The sequence below is a fragment of the Mobula birostris genome, chromosome 5, assembly GCF_030028105.1.
Source record: "Mobula birostris isolate sMobBir1 chromosome 5, sMobBir1.hap1, whole genome shotgun sequence".
Taxonomy (NCBI): Eukaryota; Metazoa; Chordata; class Chondrichthyes; order Myliobatiformes; family Myliobatidae; genus Mobula; species Mobula birostris.
The window spans coordinates 12,986,684-13,006,081 of NC_092374.1; the positions used below are offsets into that span (position 1 = coordinate 12,986,684).

Below are 19,398 nucleotides of genomic sequence, written 5' to 3' on the forward strand. Positions count from 1 at the left end.
TGAGAATGATTTGCAGCTATAATGAAACACTAATTATATTTTTTTAAACAAGTGGTTCAAATAAAGAAGTTTTTGTTTTATGTTTTATTTCAACCTTTAGCTTTGAACAGTCAACATAACCTTACTTCTGGATCATAAACACAAGAGAATCTGCAGATGCTGGAAATCCAGAGCAACAAAAACACAAAACTTATCTGGTCAGGCAGCATCAATGGAGAGAATAGAGCCAATGTTTCATGCCTAGACCCTCCAATAACTCCTCCCCTCCCCCTCCCTTTCCAGACCTGATGAAGGGTCATGGCCCAAAAGGTCAGCTCCATATTCATCGCCACAGATGCTGCCTGACCTGCTGAGTTCCTCTAGCATTTTGTGTGAGTTATTCTTGGTTGCCCAGTTTTCCTCTCATATTCTGGGTAACCTATTAAATGAAGAAGTCTGTTCAAAATGGCACTTTGCAATTACACCTTGGTCAGCGACATTTCTGCCGTGCTTAACTTCGTACTTTCCAGGTCCTCTGCACCACAGTTAAGCCCAAAATGGTCCGGCCAAATTTACAACTTAGTATCAAGTTTAGAAAATTCATTTTGAGTAGTAATACAAAATCAAAAAAAAAAAGACTAGGTAACTAGTGCAGCACACACAAAATGATGGAGGAACTCAGCAGATCAGGCTGCATCTATGGAAATGATTAAACAGTTAACGTTTCAGGTTGAAGCCCTTCATCAAGACTTGAAAGGAAAGGGAGCAAAGCCCGAATAAGATGGTGAGGGGAGGGGAAGGAGTTCAAGCCAAAAGGTGATAGGTGAAGCCAGGTAAGTACCGTAGGGGATGAAGTAAGAAGCTGCGATGTGATAGGTGGAAAAGGTAAAGGTCTGTAGAAGAAGGAATCTGATAGGGAGAGGAGAGTCAACCATGTCAGAAAGGGAAAGATGTGGAGCACCAGATGGAAGTGATGGGCAGGCGAGAAGAGAAGAGGCAAGAGTGGGGAACAGAAGAAGAGGGATGGGGAGGGGTAAAATGACCAGACATAAGAGAAATTGATGTTGAACTAATAATATTTCACACAATTAAAATAATGCAAACCTTTAGTTGGTCTTCCTAAACTGTATCAGATCAACTGTGAAAATGTGGCAAGTGCGCATGCAGTCAATTGATTGCGCGGTCCATCGATTGTCCTCTCACATGCAGAATGCTCTCTCTCCATGCAAAGGCTTTATATTATGCACATTTTCATCTCAGTGGGGCAGGTTCGTCACCCAGCACTGTGAGATGATCCTGTGTGTCTTTGTAAAAATGTTCCACTCCACCACTCCATTGTTGGTCTTGCTCTGCACATACGTTACACTTCCTACAACAAATTACTCTACTGCATTTGATTTTGAGAGAAGTTTCATTATATAAGAACATCTGTATGCTCAAATTCTTTATGAGCTTTTCCATATAAGATACTGCTAAGTTAATTTACTATTTCTTTTTACAGTATGGGCTCCAAGAAACGTGTTACCTATGATATCTTATTATTCTCTGCAAGACTTTTTATTAATACAATTAAGTATTGTATAGTCAATTACATCACAGTGGGACCGGAGCCTTAGTAAAACTTGCAGCTTTCCTTGCTAAAGTATATGAGATTCAAGATTGGTCAGTGTAAAGGAGAACAAAACAATTGTTACTCCAGATCCGATGCAGTACAAAAAAACACAACAAGATCAAGAACACAATAATAAAAAAAACATAATCAATATAAATACATAAGATAGCTTATATACATTGATTGTCTATACGTCCAAGAAGTGATGCTAGTCACAGGAGTGTCTGTACATAAGCTGACTGACAGGAAATGATAAAGTAGTGGTAGAGGAGTGGGTTACTGGATGGAGGTGTTGATCCGCCTTACTACTTGGGGAAAGTAACTATTTTTGAGTCTGATGGTCCTGGCATGGATACCGCGTAGCCTCCTCCCTGATGGGAGTGGGTCAAATAGTCCATGAACAGGGTTGGTGGGATACTGGCCCTTTTCCAGCACCTTTCTGTATGTATGAGCAAACCAGATATGTTTTGACTAACAAGCTGAACACCTTGTGATCGCTCTTACATTCCTTTTGAATTACCAATCCGAGACCATTTCACCGTCTACACAATGCCTTATTTTGGGAGGACTCACTGACCTTGTTACTGGAGCCATGTAGTTCCCAGGAAAAACACCAATTTTGCCCGTGTGCATCGACGTTCCCTTGAACCACCCATCTTGGCAGCGCTCAAGCACGAGGAATACCTCACCCTTCCGCAGCTCAAGCTCATCTTCCTTCCGGGGTGTGTATGGATACAAAGCAACATACCTGTAGATACAGGAAAAGTTAGTGAGAGGAGGCATGTTAGCCTTGTTTAGAGCTAGAAACTGCTTATATAGATATAGAAGGGAGAGTTCCAATTTTGTCTGCGTTCAATGCACTCAGTTATAAATTATGTCCTGAAAGTGATACGTTCCCATACACAATGCATGGTGTCACAATGTACCACTCTTGTTTTTATTATACAGTACAGCCTGACTTGCTATTAGCAGCATCATTGGTATGCAATCTAACCATTATTTATACCACTAGGTTCACCCGTCAACCACTTGGTTTTTGAACCAACCAACTCACTACAGTTTAGCAACAACATGACCCCTTTGTACGAAAATGGACTTTGACTTTCTTTTGTTTCAGTTGTGTTACCACGTAATATTTATGATTAATTTATGTTTTTTCTTGTGAATGGTGATTATATGATGCTATGTATCATCAATGCTACTCAAGGCAAGTTCTTCATTGCACCTGTGCATGCATGTACTTGTGAATATGACAATAAGTTTAACTTTAACTCTAAATAGGCATATTACTAACCATTCCAATCAAGAGATTTATACACCCGCAATTAAGCCAGTCTGGTAGTTGAAGCATTAAACTAACAACGTAGTGACCTGAACCAGTTGTCTGTGGACAAGAGATTCAGTTGAGCTGAGATGAAGGCAAGTTGATACAGGATTCTATGATCTTGGTCACTGGGCCAAATGATCTGTTCTTCTCTTTCAACGAAGTCTATGCTATTAAAGTGATCACTGTACACCTCACAAAACATTTGATTAAAGCTGTTGTGTTTGATATTGAGGGGACCATGCAGAGCACACCAGGAGGCCAGCATGCAGGATATTCTACTGAACTTTATTGATACTCTGTACAGTATGTGGGACTGCCTAACTGACTGGCACAGGAAATCACTATTAACTACCACTACATCTCCCCTTCTTGAAAGAGAAAGAATAAATAGGTATCTACTTCTTGTCTATAGAATAGCATTGAAGTTATAGGCACTGAAATTGAGCAATTCAGTTCACTTTACCCATAAAGAATTGCAAACATTATAAATGTATTTCTCTTTGTTTTTAACGGTCTCTCTCGCTCGAACTTTGTATACCTCTTTTTTTCCACCACATCCTTATTTTTTCAGGATATTCAGCTGAACCTTTTTGATATTCTACTTATGCAACATGTGAACACCACCCATGTGGCTAACTGAGTACCATAGGAATAATGCTATTAACTACCAGTACAAAAGCTAGTTCTTAAGTGGCTGACCACACTACAAACTGAAAGTGTGAAAGCCAAGTTATGAACAAACTGGGAGTTCATTCATCAGCCACCTCCTTCACCTTGAGAAGGGAACGTGGGACAAGTTTAATTCTTTTCCACTAGATTATGATTATAAAAAAATTGCATTTGAAGATTTAAATACACACATGCGCACACTTACATATTTGGTCGCACTTGTGGCCTCGGGTGTGCCACCTGGTCCACTGGCCCCAGCGACAGTCGTGGGGAGCTAGAAGCACACGTTGTAACTGTAGCATTCGAGGGGGGTGGCGGTGGAGGTGGCGGGTGATTCTCCTACATAAACACACAAGGCATGGAGTTGAGGATTGACACAAATGCAGAATACAGGTCCAATAAAAACAAATTTGTGGTTGTCCTATGAATCTCATGGCACATGCCAGTGCTCCCAGAGTTTCTTTGAATTTGAGTCCATCTTGCTTAAATGAAGGATTACCTTCTCTACTGGACAACATTGAGCTTTCCCGTAAGTGCTGCAGCAAATTCCACTGCTCTAGGCATAAAGAAGTTCCTCCTGAATTCCTGTCTGGCTTTTTGAAGTATTGTCAGCTATAAAGGCTTGTCAGATTTATTAGTGACAACAAACATACATCTTCTTTCAGATATCCCTCCATTATACGAGTGTTCACCAACTGTTTAGGCTAGATGGCTAATGGCTCTTTTTCATAGCTTTACTACTAAAATAACCCAGAAGGATATAGCCCAGTTGTTTTTCCTCTCTTGGCAGACTGCGTAACGCCCAGAAGGAGGGAGTTGTTTGGAATGCAATGGATTTTGTGGTGATGGGAAGATGATGATGATACACTCAGTGGCCACCTTATTAGGTACCTGCTGTACCTCACAAAGTGGCCTTTGGGTGCAAGTTCATGGTCTTCTGCTGCTGCAGCCCATCCAATTTGAGATTCGACATTCAGAGATGCTCTTCTGCACACTACTGTTGTAACACTTGCTTATTTGAGTTACTGTCATCTTCCTATCAGATTGAACCAGTCTAGCTATTCTCCTCTGGCCTCTCTCATTAACAAAGCGTTTTTGCCCACAGAACTGCAGCTTAGTGGACGTTTGGTTTTTGCACCATTCTCGGTAAACCTAGAGACTGCTGTGTGTGAAAATCCAAGATCAACAGTTTCTGAAAATACTCAAATCATCCTGTCTGACACCAACAACTATTCTATGGTCAAGGTCACTTAGATGGCATTTCTTCCCCATTCTGATGTTTGGTCTGAACAACTGAACCTCTTGACCATGTCTGCATGCTTGTATACTTTGAATTGCTGCCACATGATCGGCTGATTCGATACTTGCATTAACGAGGTGTATAGTGGTATATAATTACAGTTTGCATTTACTCCCAATTCACGAAAACTCAGATACAGGAAATCTCAAATAAAAATAGAAAATTCTGAGAAGACTCAACAAGTTGGACAGATTCTATGAAAAAAGAAACAGAGTAAACACTTCTGACACTTCATCCTTGTATTGACAAAGAGCTCCATACCAAAAAGGCTTAAGTGTCTTTTCCCACAGATGCTTGCCAACTTGGATCTTTTTCTTGCTTTATTTCCCATTTCTCACTCCCCTGTCTAACTTCATATCTCATTCCTAAATTGGCCGAGTGATTTTACTGTGAGTTTCCTTTGTACTCTGAAGTTGGAGGGTAATGGATTGAGAGATGGGAAAGGGTGCTGAGCTATGGGATGACAGGCTCGTTAATTCACCCTGGTATTTATGATCATCATTTCCCCAAAGGTGCTCAGTTTGATATACATGATGCAAATATCAAGCGTTCGACAGTTTTTATTTACTTAGAGATGCGGCGCAGAACAAACCGTCTGGCCCACCGAGCTGTGCCACACGGCAGCCCACCTATTTAACCCTGGCCTAATCACAGGACAATTTGCAATGACCAATTAACCTACTAACAGGTATGTCTTTGGAGTGTGGGAGGAAACCAGAGCACCTGAGTAAGTCCATGTGGTCAGAGGGAGAACATACAAACTCCTTACAGATAGTACCAGAATTGAACTCCAAACTATGATGCCCAGAGTGGTAATAGCACCGTGCCAACCGCTATGTTACCACGGAAATGTACTCAGTATTACTAGAGGAGCCCACTTTCAAAGAAAAGAGCAAGATGGAAGCTTTTAAAGCAGGCTGTAAAGCCAAAAGGGTGTTTAAAAATAAAACATTCTGAAACATCAAGTTGTTGAGATAGATTAGCTGGCACTACGCACAAAACTTTCCCCTATCACATTTAAATATTGCAGTAGATGATTAAAAATAAATATCCTTTGACGCATTCTCTTATAAAACGGCTTTGCATGCAATTTTAATCAGCCTGAGAATCATCGCTACACTGATCTTCTAGGTCACCTTCTATTTCAGTCATAACAGTGTTTAAAATCCTGAATACAGTGACCACTTTTAGCAATTGGAACAGTATCAGAGTTGAAGGCTTTGAATACACATTCATAAGTTCTCTAGATATTCATAACATTTTCAAGATTAAACAGCTGAATCTGTTATCATTCAAAATACATATATTCTGCTGCCTACAGGATTCATGAAATATCAAGGATCAACCTTATTCACCATATATATTTACACGCACTAGGAATTTACTGTGGAGTGTTGGCACGACAAGCAACAAAAATAAACAACATTGAACAATTATAAAGAATGAGAATTATACAAAATAATGTTAGAAGTATGGATATAGAATAAAATGTGCATAAATGCCAGCATGTGTTTACAATGTAAACTACATCATAAAGTGTGGTTTAAAGTATTTACAATGCAGTGCAGTGACGAGGGTAATAGATAGAAGGGGTGGGAAGGTAACTAGAATGGTTGATCAGATTAACTGCCAGGGGGTAAGAAACTTTTACGGTGGTGTGAAGTTTTTTTGTTTTAATAGCCCTATAGTATTTGGCAGGAGGGAAGCTTTTGGAATATTTCCTACTCACTCTCCTTTCTTCCCACAAAATTATCCCTCTCCTTGATCCAAATGCCATGAGGTATCCTTTGGGAGTTAAAGAAGTACCTGCACTTTTTGTATCTTTCAGGACATCCCATTGAAGTGTTGTAAAGAAGTTAATGTGCACTAATTAAGCTTCCATAAACTGCATTGGGATAGTGACCACATTGAGTGATGAACTTTGGTCAGGGGAGCAGGAGTAAATCCGTCCCTCTTTAAAATATTCCCATTTTTGGGTTCTCAGTTTAATATCTCACCCAAAGATGTCGCCTTCAACAGTAACACACAAAACGCTGCAGGAACTCAGTAGGTCAGGCATCATCTATGGAGAGGAATAAACTGCCGACGTTTCGGGCCCACAGTGAAGTTTTCCTCAGCATTGCACTGGAGGGTCATTTATTTAGTCTCAGGAATTGAAACTTGCATCCTCTGAAGAAGAGAGGGAGGAGGGTAACCCACTGAGCCACTGCTGACGGAGGGCACCCTACCAACTTAACTGTCTAGGCATGATGTCTCGTAACATGGTGCAGGCGTGAACTGGATCAGGAAACTAACACCAGCAATCCATCACCCTGAGGGCAATAGAGAAAAGATAATAATAGGGCTATGCACAGCATGAAAGAGTCTCCACTGGAAAAGGCATGAAGGAACTGCAATGATCACTGATGACACCCTGTCAACAGCAGGCAAGACCATTACTAATGAAAGCTAATCAGACTCTGGGAGGCACCTGGATCACAAGTCAGAACAAGTTATACTAAAACCTTACAGACAAATGGTGTGCCTCATTTATTTACTTGTTTACTTTTATATCTGCACAGTTTGTCTTCTTTTGCACATTGGTTGTATGTCAATCTTTGTGCGTAGTTCTTCATTAATTCTATCATATTTCTCTGCTATACTGTAAATGCCTGCAAAAAACAAATTTCAAACTAGAATATTCCCGCTCTCGTCTGTGAGGAGTTTGTACATTTTCCCCTTGACCGTGTGTGTTTCCTCTGGGTGCACCAATTTCCTCCTACAATCCAGTTAATTGGTCATTGCAAATTGTCCAGTGATTAGGCTAGTGTTAAACTGGAGATTGCTGGGCGGCACCGTTTGATAATAAATTTACTTTAAACTTTGAAATCTGTATATTCAGATTGCCAAGCCACTGAAAATAACTTCTACTTATTTTGCTTAAACACATTACTGAAATCTTTAAACCACCTCCCCAATAAAGAGGGCAAACACTTCTTTTCCCCAGTTTCGACACACACCATCCCTTATCCATAACGGCCTCTTTGTATACCGTTTAGTGCACTCTTAGAGCATCATCATTATTACCGAAATGTGGTGACAAAGGTGAACACTGTGGTGCAGCTGAAGGCTAAGCAATGCTTTATAAAAGTTCAGTTCATTCCCCTTTGTTCTCAGTCCACCTATAAATAAAGCCAGAATCGCATCTGATTTGATTTATAAACTGGCTACAGAACTTGTCCCGTCATCTTCAAAGAGCTGCATGGATACAGCCTTGTGTGTCCATCCCTGTATCCCTGTTAGCATTATAATACTTAGTTCACATAGAATTTCATTCTTTCCACCAAAAGTAGTTTTTTCATACTTGAGTAGATAGATAGATGACGTTATATCGGCAACACCCACTATTTTACCAGTCCTATGCTAGAAATTTAGGAATTTATGCCCTGGATATTCAAGTCCAGGTCAATAATCCTTAGATGAAAAACTGAGTGGCCTCAATATTGATCCCTAAGGGAGACTGAAGACTTCCTTCCAGCATGGAAAACAATCAATCATTCTACCTTACTTTCTGGACTTCAGCCAGTCGGGACATGAAGCCATTGTCTCTCTAATCCCATGGGCCTTAATGTTGGCGTTTGATGGAACACTGCCAAAAGTCTTTATTGAACTCTGTGTACACAATGAAAGTACCTCTCCCAGCAACTCTTCCCATTACTTCAAGTGACTCTTAATATTGCATTGGAAGAATTCAAGTCAGTCAAATACATTATTCTTCGATTTATTATTCCATATTTTCCCAATACTATAGCCACTTATAGCAGGACGATCACTAACTGGTCTGTAGTTGAATTTACACTTCATCATTATTAAACGTTATGTAACATTTACAATACTCTGAGTCATGTCATCTACAGAAATTCTCTGATGACTCAGCAAGAGTTCAGTGTATAAAGGGAGGATGGGAGGATGAATACAGGGCCCTGGTGGAGGACTTTGTCAAATGGTGCAAGCTGAATCATCTGCAGCTCAACGTCAGTAAGATAAAGGAGATGATGATGGACTTTAGGAAGACTAAGCCAGCGCTATTACTATTGATGGTGAGGACATGGATGTGGTGAGGACTGACAAGAACCTGGAGGTGCACCTGGATGACAGACTTAAGTGGAACACCAGCACAGAGGCTGTGTACAAAAAGGGCTGAGTCGCCTCTACTTCCTGAGAAGAGTGAGGTCCTTTGGAGTATGCAGGCCTCTCCTTCACATATTCTACCAGTCTGTTGTCACAGATATAATCTTCTATATGGTGGTGTGCTGGGGCAATGGCAACAACATGGATGATGCCAGCAGGCTCAATAACCTGATTAGAAAAGCTGGCTCTGTTATAGGAGTCAAACTGGACACACTGGAGGCTGTGGTAGAACAAAGGACCCCACGGAAAACCCTGGCAATTCTGGACAATGTCTCTCATGCCTTGTATGCCACCTTGTCTGAACAGAGGAGCACTTTAGTATTAGACTACGTCAATTGCGCTGCTCCAAAGAGCACTGCATAAGGTCATTCTTACCCTCAGCCATTAGGCTCTAAAATGAGTCAACCTATAGCTGGAGAAGTGATAACCCCCCCCCCCCCACCGCTAGACTGTTTGAGGTAACTTATTTTTTATATTTGTTCTTACTTCTTTTCTAGTATTTGTATATCTGTGCACTTGTAATGCTACTGTGACACTGTAATTTCCTTTGAGATCAATAAAATATCTATCTATTCAAACAAACTGATGCAACAATATGGTCAAAGATATATCAGATCACTTTTGGGAGGAACACATTTCCATTCTTAAAGGCCAAGCTGGACTACTAAAACACACAACATGCTGGAGGAACTCAGCAAGTCAGGCAGCATCAATAGAGGGGAGTAAACAGTTGGCATTTCAGGCCGAGACTCTGCATCGAGTCCTGACGAAGGGCGTCAACTCGAAACATTGACCGTTTATCTACATCATAAATGCTGCCTGACCTGCTGAGTTTCTCCAGCATTTTGCGTCTGTTAATTCTTGATTTCTAGCATCTGAAAAATGGGCAGCTAAAACAAGCAGCATCTTTTAGAATCAGAATTGGGTTTATCATTCCTGAACTAAATGACGTGAAGACTGCTGCAGCATTAACAAAATTATTAGAAATAGCAAGATAAACAGAGCAAGTAGAGGAATAGTGAAGTAGGGTTCATGGGTTCATGGACCATTTAGAAGTCTGACGGTGGAGGGGAAGAAACTGTTCCTAAATCTATTGTGTGGACCTTCAGGTTCCGGTACCTTCTCCCCAGTGGTAGTAGCAAGAAAAGGACAGGTCCCAGAATGGTGAGGATCCGTGATAGTGCAGAGGGTTGTACATGTGATGGAGCTGACTGAATCTGAAACCACCCGCATTTCCTTGCGATCCTGTGCCGCTGTACCAAGCTGTGATGCAACCAGTCAGAACGTTCTCCACTCTACAGAAACTGTAAAAGTTTCTCTGGTGACTTATCAAATCTCCTCAAACTCCTAACAAAATAGAGTGCCCCTTCTTTGTAAATGCATCATTGTATGGGCAGTTGATTGCTGTTTGAAAGAGAGTGAATCCTAATTTTCTAGTTTATTTGCTGGGCTTCTGAAGTCCAGTAACATAATCCACTAAATTTCTACCAATTAATCTCAATTACAGGTATTGAGAATTTAATAAGCCACAAGATTAGCACAGCCAAGTAGAAATCTGCAGTGAAGCATGTTGAAACCATTCAGTAGCTTTAGTCAAGTCTATCTTTGCACACAGGCTTCACATTTGCTGTTTTTCCTGTTGTTAACAGAAACACTACCAACAAATGTAAAATGAAACCTCAAGCAACAAAACATTGGGCTTTAAACACAAGCAACTGTAACCTAATGCCGATCATAATTCAAACACCCACACCCAATACTTCAAGAAGAAACCAATCCATTCTCCACCTGGCAGCTGCCTTTGATGTGTAACTCAGTGAAAGCAGCGACACAAAGATCACAGTGACTGACCTATCATTGTCCTTTTCTACGCCTCTATTTAAGTGCAGAAGCCTTTGAAGTTGTGCCATCTTGAGGGTCAGTAATCTTTAGCAATCAGACAGAATAATGGTTATTCATGAAAGCCTCAATCCTTTGTAATGCCACTTTCTGTCCATGGGATGCTCTTTTAATATCAGTAGTTGGTTATTGTTGCTGATTAATGTAACCTCTTGCTGATTTGGGAGGATTTCCCCTCCTCCCCACCCCTGTATACTGAAACTCCCGGGAAACCTGACACAGTACATCATCAAATCACTTTAGAGGACGCATCAGCACGCCAACAAACAATAACGCTTAATGCATAAGCCACAACATGGTGCAGACAGCTGTGCAATTCGTATTTTTAGGTATGAAATTAATGATCAGAAAGAGACCAGTAGGTTCATTAAGTCTGTCACACACACAATTACGGCCAGTCTGACACTCCACTTCCTCGCCAATCAACTATTATCCACCCACCCTGCCCAATAGCCATGTAATCTCTTAGTAGAACCAGAGAAATCTAACTGGAAGTCAATAAGAGTCAAGGAACAAATTTAATTTCAGGCAAGTGAAATGGCAAGCCATGTTACAAGAATTTTAAATACTCTGAAATGATCACATTCTCTCATTTGGTCTTTGGTATGAAAAAGATTTATACTTTTATGACATCTTTCATGCCCTTTCAGGACATTCTAAAGTGCTTTACAACCTGTGACATTTTTCTGAAGTGTCAGCATTGTAGTAATGCCACTCAGTTGCTTCCACGATAGCAAAGAGATAATGGACAGATAATCACTATTAAATGATAATGGAGGCATGTATGTATTTGCTATCAGGGATAACTCTCTTAATATTTAAAATTGCTCTTCCTTTTATTTACAAATTCATCTGATTATACAGTACTGTACAAAAGTCTTAGGCACCCTAGCTATAGATATGTTTAAGAATTTTGCATAGTACAGTATCTTAAACAGAGGCCATCATTGCCCTACCTGAAATACCTCACCATTTCCAGTTTTGTGCTCAGGTTTCCAGAATGGAAGAAAAACAATGATTTGTATCTACTGACCATAATTTGGTTGTTTTTTTTCATTTGCAGCAAGAACATATTAGGACTCTGGCTGGCATAATCATGATGGAAGACAGGGTAAGTACTGTCAACCATTATCCAAATATGCCAACTTTTATCCAAATCTACATCATCTCCTGCAGAAAAAATACAAATTACTTGAAGAAATTTAGCAGCTCAGACAGCATCTGTGGAGGCAAGAGAATGGTAGATGTTTTGGATTGAGACCCTGAATCAGAGCTCCAGATGACAACGTCTGCAGTCTTTTGTGCCTCTGTGTTACCTCATTTCCTTCCTACTGATAGTTCCCCATCCTGGCTATTACGCTGGTAAATCTACATTTAACAGGGTTCCCCACACTGCATAAAGCACTCTAATTATCCTAAGTAATGTCCCGTGTGCAAAACGTATGTTAACCAAACCTACAATTCTGTTGGTCTGTACTAAACCTATACTCAGAATTAAGCCGTACAGAAAAAATGAATTGTTGGAGGAATTCAGTGGGTCGAGCAGCATCTGAAAGGGGAAAGGTTACTTGGGTGGAGACTCTGCATCAGGACTCTCAATAAGACCTGATGTAGGTTCCTTGACCCTAAACAAACACAATTCCTTCTCTTTGAACCACACCCCCCCCATACTACTGCTCCCTCCACCTTCCACTGGATGCTGCTCAACCCACTGAGCTCTTCCTGCGGTGCCTTGCTCCAGATTCCTGCATCTGCAGACTATTGCGTCCCCACTGTAGAGAAAAGGCCCATTATATCCATCAGCTCTTTGTAAATTCTATTAAACTTGACAATTGTCCACAGGCCTGTAATGTTTCGGTTCTTCGTCATCATGCTGGAAGCCAAAGTAAACAGGATAAACCATTATCCAAATATGCCAACTTTACCTCAACTCCTGCACAAAAAAATAAATTACTTGGGATGAATTCAGCAGGTCAGGCAGTATCTGTAAAGGAAGTCCAACTCTTGTTCAGATTTAAACATTGAATCTGCTTCCATTGCACCCTCAAGTGCTACATTTCAAATTACATCAACTTGCTGGATTTAACTTTAAACAAAACCTCAGACTGGCTTAGCAATCACCAGCATTTTTGGGAATTAGAACATAAAACAGCATAGTATAGAAACATAGAAAATCTACAGCACAATACAGGCCCTTTGGCCCACAAAGCTATGCTAAACATGTCCTTACCTTAGAAATTACCTAGGGTTACCCATAGCCCTCTATTTTTCTAAGCTCCATGTACCTGTCCAGGAGTCTCTTAAAAGGCCGTATCGCATCCGCATCCACCACAGTTGCCGGCAGCCCATTCCACACACTCACCACTCTCTGTGTAAAATACTTACCCCTGACATCTCCTCTGTACCTGTTTCCAAGCACCTTAAAACTGTGCCCTCTTGTGGCAGCCATTTCAGCCCTGGGAAAAAGCCTCTGACTATCCACACGATCAATACTTCTCATCAGCTTATACACTTCTATCAGGACACCTCTCATTCTCCGTCGCTCCAAGGAGAAAAGGCCAAGTTCACTCAACCTATTCTCATAAGGCATGCTCCCCAATGCAGGCAACATCCTTGTAAATGTACTGGCACTTAGGCCCAGAATATTGTGCCAACTTTTTAACCTACTCCAAGATCAATCTAAAGCTTCCCTCCCACATAACCCTCCATTTTTCTTTCATCAATATAGTCTCTTAAATGTCTATAACGTATCTGCCTCTACCACCACTCGGCAGTGCATTCCATGCACCCGCTATCCTCTTTGTAAAAAAAACTTACCTTTGACATACCTTTGACCTGTACTTTTCATGATTTTTATTAACGACCTGGATGTGGGGGTAGAAGGGTGGGTTGGCAAGTTTGCAGACAACACAAAGGTTGGTGGTGTTGTAGATAGTGTAGTGGATTGTCAAAGATTGCAGAGAGACATTGATAAGTTGCAGAAGTGGGCTGGGAAGTGGCAGATGCAGTTCAACCCGGAGAAGTGTGAGGTGGTACACTTTGGAAGGACAAACTCCAAGGCAGAGTACAAAGTAAATGGCAGGGTACTTGGTAGTGTCGAGGAGCAGAGGGATCTGGAGGTACATGTCCACAGATCCCTGAAAGTTGCCTCACAGGTGGATAGGGTAGTTAAGAAAGCTTATGGGGTGCTAGCTTTCATAAGTCGAGGGATAGAGTTTAAGAGTCGTGATGTAATGATGCAGCTCTATAAAACTCTGGTTAGGTCACACTTGGAGTACTGTGTCCAGTTCTGGTCGCCTCACTATAGGAAGGAAGTGGAAGCATTGGAAAGGGTACAGAGGAGATTTACCAGGATGCTGCCTGGTTTAGAGAGTATGCATTATGATCAGAGATTAAGGGAGCTAGGGCTTTACTCTTTGGGGAGGAGGAGGATGAGAGGAGACATGATAGAGGTATGCAAGATATTAAGAGGAATAGATAGAGTGGATAGCGAGCGCCTCTTCCCCAGGGCACCATTGCTCAATACAAGAGGACATGGCTTTAAGGTAAGGGGTGGGAAGTTCAAGGGGGATATTAGAGGAAGGTTTTTTACTCAGAGAGTGGTTGGTGCGTGGAATACACTGCCTGAGTCAGTGGTGGAGGCAGATACACGTGAAATTTAGGAGACTACTGGACAGGTATATGGAGGAATTTAAGGTGGGGGGTTATGTGGGAGGCAGGGTTTGAGGGTCAGCACAATAATGTGGGCCAAAGGGCCTGTACTGTGCTGTACTATTCTATGTTCTATACCCCTGTACTTTCCAATAATCACCTTAAAATTATGGCCTCTTGTATTAGCCATTTCCACAGGAAAAAGGTATTAGCTCTCCACTCTATCTATACCTTTATTCATCTTATACAACTCTTATCAAGTCATCTCTCATCCTCCTTCATTCCAAAGAGAAAAGTCCTAAATCACTCAACCTATTCTCACTGGGCATGATTTCTCATCCAGGCAGCATCCTAGTAAGTCTCGTCTGCATCCTATCTAAAGCTTCTAAATCCTTCCTTTAATGAGGCAACCAAAACCAAACACAATACTCCAAATGTGGATGAACGAGAGTTTTATAGAGCTGAAATCAGATGGGGGGGCGGTTTTAAAATATTTCAGTAGGCGTGGGCAAAAATCCCTCTACTCTGTATGATTTCTCAGTTGACTTTCTGACTACAAACACAAAATGAAGGAGCTGTGAGACAAAGTCGTCATTCAAATGAAATGACCAAATACTGCCTGTTTCTCTGAGGCTGTGAAACCCTGCAGGAACTCTATAACCTGCATAAACTACAAAGGTCATATTCAAAACCAAAATTGGACAAACCAACTTCCACTGTACAGTCAATACAGTTAGAAAATACCATGGCTGAGATAAACGACTTCTCTAGAATATGAAGCATATTCGTGAAACAATTTAAATGCAGCCTTCACAACTGTTCCCAAGGGAAGAAACTCTTTCAAATACTGTCAAATATCTTCTCCTGAAATTGCTGCAATATTTCAGTCCTATTTGTTATATTTTCTGTGACAGGCAGTGATCAAGAAGGCCTTAATAGAGTATTTCTTTTAGAAATCTTTTCTGATACGTGATAGAGCTCAGAGCTGTAGGCGTCTAATGAAGTATCTCTTTAATCATGGCACACTTGTTAAAAACATCTGGGACCTTGGGGATCAGCTGACTGCAGCTTATCATCAGAAAGCTGGAGCATTAACTGTGAACACACAGGGATGTAATCTGGTTAAATATTTATCCTCCTGCTTTGGCACTTGCTGGCAGCTGGTAACTGGTTCACATGATCAACAAGATTCACAGGCCATTGGTCAAGCCGTGTTCAGAGTACTGTGAACAGTTTTAGGTCCCATATCTAAGGAATGATATGCTGGCATTGGAATGGTCCCAGAGGAGGTTTGCGAAAAAGAGGTTAATGTATGAGAAGTGTTTGAATGCCCTGGACCTGTACTTGCTGTAGTTTAGAAAAGTAAGGAGGGATCTCATTTAAGCCTACCAAGTATTGAAAGTACTAGAATAGTGGGAAAATGCAGGGGAATGGGGTCGAGAGAGAAAATAAATCAGCCATGATCAAACGGCAGAGCAGACTCAATGAACTGAATGGCGTAATTTGGCAACACACATCAAAGTTGCTGGTGAACGCAGCAGGCCAGGCAGCATCTATAGGAAGAGGTACAGTCGACGTTTCGGGTCGAGACCCTTCGTCAGGACTAACTGAAAGAAGAGATAGTAAGAGATTTGAAAGTGGGAGGGGGAGGGGGAGATCCAAAATGATAGGAGAAGACAGGAGGGGGAGGGATGGAGCCAAGACCTGGACAGGTGATTGGCAAAAGGGATATGAGAGGATCATGAGACAGGAGGCCCAGGGAGAAAGAAAAGGTGGCAGGGGGACCCAGAGGATGGGCAAGGGGTATAGTGAGAGAATACCCCTTGCCCATCCTCTGGGCTTCCCCCCCTCCCCGTTCCTTTCTCCCTAGGCCTCCTGTCCCATGATCCTCTCACATCCCTTTTGCCAATCAACTGTCCAGCTCTTGGCTCCATCCCTCCCCCTCCTGTCTTCTCCTATCATTTTGGATCTCCCCTCCCCCTCCCACTTTCAAATCTCTTACTAGCTCTTCCTTCAGTTAGTCCTGACGAAGGGTCTCGGCCCGAAACGTCGACTGTACCTCCTCCTAGAGATGCTGCCTGGCCTGCTGCGTTCACCAGCAACTTTGATGTGCGTTGCTTGAATTTCCAGCATCTGCAGATTTCCTCGTGTGGCGTAATTCTGTTCCTATTTGTAGAAGAGAATTCGGAAGGGGAGGGGGGAGGTGGGGAAGAGAGAATAAAAAAATGAGATCAATGTAGAATTAGTGTAAAATGAGTGGCTGATACAGACTTGGCTGGCCAAAGTGCCTCTTTCTGTGCTATATCTCTCTAGGACAATCCAGTGCAGTCCCATTCATTTTCTATAAATGATAAGAGTTTTCTCTCCACACTTTACTTTAATTCATGCTTTATTAACAAGTTGCATATGGTGTTAAAATGTTTTAAAATTATCTACTTTAATTTCTGCATGATTTGAACAATTTTCCCTTCAGTAAGTGTCTGATCATCGGAGACATTCAAAAACAACAAGAAAGGCCTTGACACACCAGTGAGGCCAGCAGCAAGTGGTGGGAGCTAACATGGGCATCTCTATAAGGGAACATGAAGCATGGGACAATCTGAGCTCAAACAACATGAGAAATGAATGCACACTGGCAAATTCTCAGAGTCTGTTAGCAAACAGTTGCTTAGAAACTTCAGCTCCTACTTTGAAGGAGGCAATGATTACAATTTGAGGACATGTTTCAGTAACTTGGGGAGGGGAGGGAGGGACTGATGAACGGATAGCACTCGGTTGTAAATCCTGCAATGAAATGTCTTGCTCTTTCTTCTTGACTGCAAACCAGAAGAAACAATCTACACTTTCAAGGACTGCAGAACTCATGTTCTCAGTATTATTTATTTTTATTTGCACAAGTTGTCTTCTTTGGCACATTTGTTGTTTGTCAGTCTTTATGCATTGTTTTTCATCAATTCTATTGTATTTCTTTATTCTCTTGTAAATACCTGCCGGACAACGAAACTCAAGGTAGTAAATGTACATATATGTACTTTGATTATAAATTTACTTTGACTTTCCTTTTGAGTTCCTCTTACCTGACTCGTTGAGTATTTGTAAGTTTTCAGTGCATTTGTATTGCTTCAGGATTAGGGGCATTGGGTACTTCTAAGAAATGTTTAGATAGGCACATCACGAATGTGAGAAAAATGGAAGGATATGGACCTTGTGTCGGCAGAAGAGATCAGTTGTCCATTTGATGACTAATTGAATTGGTTCAGCACAATATTGTGGGCTGAAGGGCCAGCTCCTATGCTGTACTATTCTACGTTCTAGGTTTTATTAAGATTACAACAAAAATAATGTACTACTAAAGTGAAGCAAGTCACACGAATTGTCTATAGCACCATCTACAAAAAATATAAAACTGAGGGACAGAGAATTTATAACACAAATAAAAGTAAATTTCTGTCAATGTGAGTAGAAACTGAAAAGGCTTTCAGGAGCCAGTTAAGAAAAACAAAACGATTAGAAGAGATTAAAGTGATTCTTAAAAAGAAGCCTGATGAGGCTACGAAGATGAGAGAGGAAACAGCAGATACTTAATAGTGACTTTGCTTCAGTGTTTACAGAGACTAAAGGAAGACTTCAAAAGCTTGTGTATGAGAAAATAAAGTAGGAAGCAATAGATACATGCATTAAGAAGGAAATGGTTCTTAATGGAATGTGCAGTGCCAGGTAGAACACGATTACTGTGATCAGTAAAGAGAGGAAAAAAGAACCTTATATTGTGATAGTGACCTCAGGACACCCAAATGCTTTACTGTGAATAATACACCTTTTGAAGCAATAAAGGCAGTTCCAGGTTACATGAGGATTGCATTCCTGAGGGACGTCCATAAGCCAAGTTCTCCGTACATCAGGAACATCTGTCTTTTTACTTAGAGATACAGCACTGTAACAGACCCTTCCAGTGCAACGAGCCTATGATACCCAATTATACCCATGTGACCAATTATCCTACTAATCTATCAGTCTTTGGAATGTGGGAGGAAACCGGAGCACCCGGGGGAAATTCACATGGTCATGGAGAGAATGTATCAATGCTGTAATAGCCTTACACAAACTGCTATACGAGCCATAGTTTTCTATAGTAACTCATATCATATTGCTCGACATATACTTACTATAATTCTTCCATTTTCATTGAATAATCAATGAAACACTACCTATAATTAAACAGAATATATACTGTATCCAGTCATTATGGATCCCACAGAAGATTTTATTTCTACTACGTTGCAAAATGGTTTGAGAGAACTTATGTAAAGGTAGATTTCCATAACCCAGGGAGACCCTGGATTATAGCTGTAATGTCGCATGCACAGCAAACAATTTACACACCATCGCTTGCACACAGCAACTAAAAGTGACCAGGTAAGTGTTCTGTTCATGATGGTTGGTTGCATGACAGCACTGGTAAGGATATGACAGAGAATTCACTCTTTTCTTCAGAATACATATAATTCTCTTGTGGAGTATTGTCATCAGCCAGTTGAGATGATGGAAATTAATTTCAACATTTTATATCAAAATGGCACCCCAACAATTCACCCATCTATTGGTATGAAATATGAGTGTAGAGGATTGATGTATATTTGATGTAGATTAGAGATGCCTGTTGTCAGAATCTGAATCAGGTTTACTATCACTGACATATGTTGTGACATTTCTTCTTTTTCAGCAGCAGTACAATACAAAAAAGTAGGAAATTTAAGATTTTCAAAGTGGACTTTGGCTGACAAGATGATG

At 41.0% G+C, this 19,398-nt stretch overlaps 1 protein-coding gene across 2 annotated transcripts in view; it reads right to left on the reverse strand.

Moving 5' to 3' along the window:
* The window catches only part of sh3rf1 (SH3 domain containing ring finger 1), a 189,553-nt gene that overhangs the window by 19,931 nt on the left and 150,224 nt on the right, over window positions 1–19,398 (reverse strand). For both annotated transcript variants that reach the window (XM_072257630.1, XM_072257632.1), the window contains exons 7-8: window positions 3,793–3,926; window positions 2,169–2,339 (exon numbers count right to left, since the gene is read on the reverse strand). In XM_072257630.1, coding sequence (XP_072113731.1) covers window positions 2,169–2,339; window positions 3,793–3,926 — 305 coding nt within the window. The remainder of the gene's footprint in view (window positions 1–2,168; window positions 2,340–3,792; window positions 3,927–19,398) is intronic.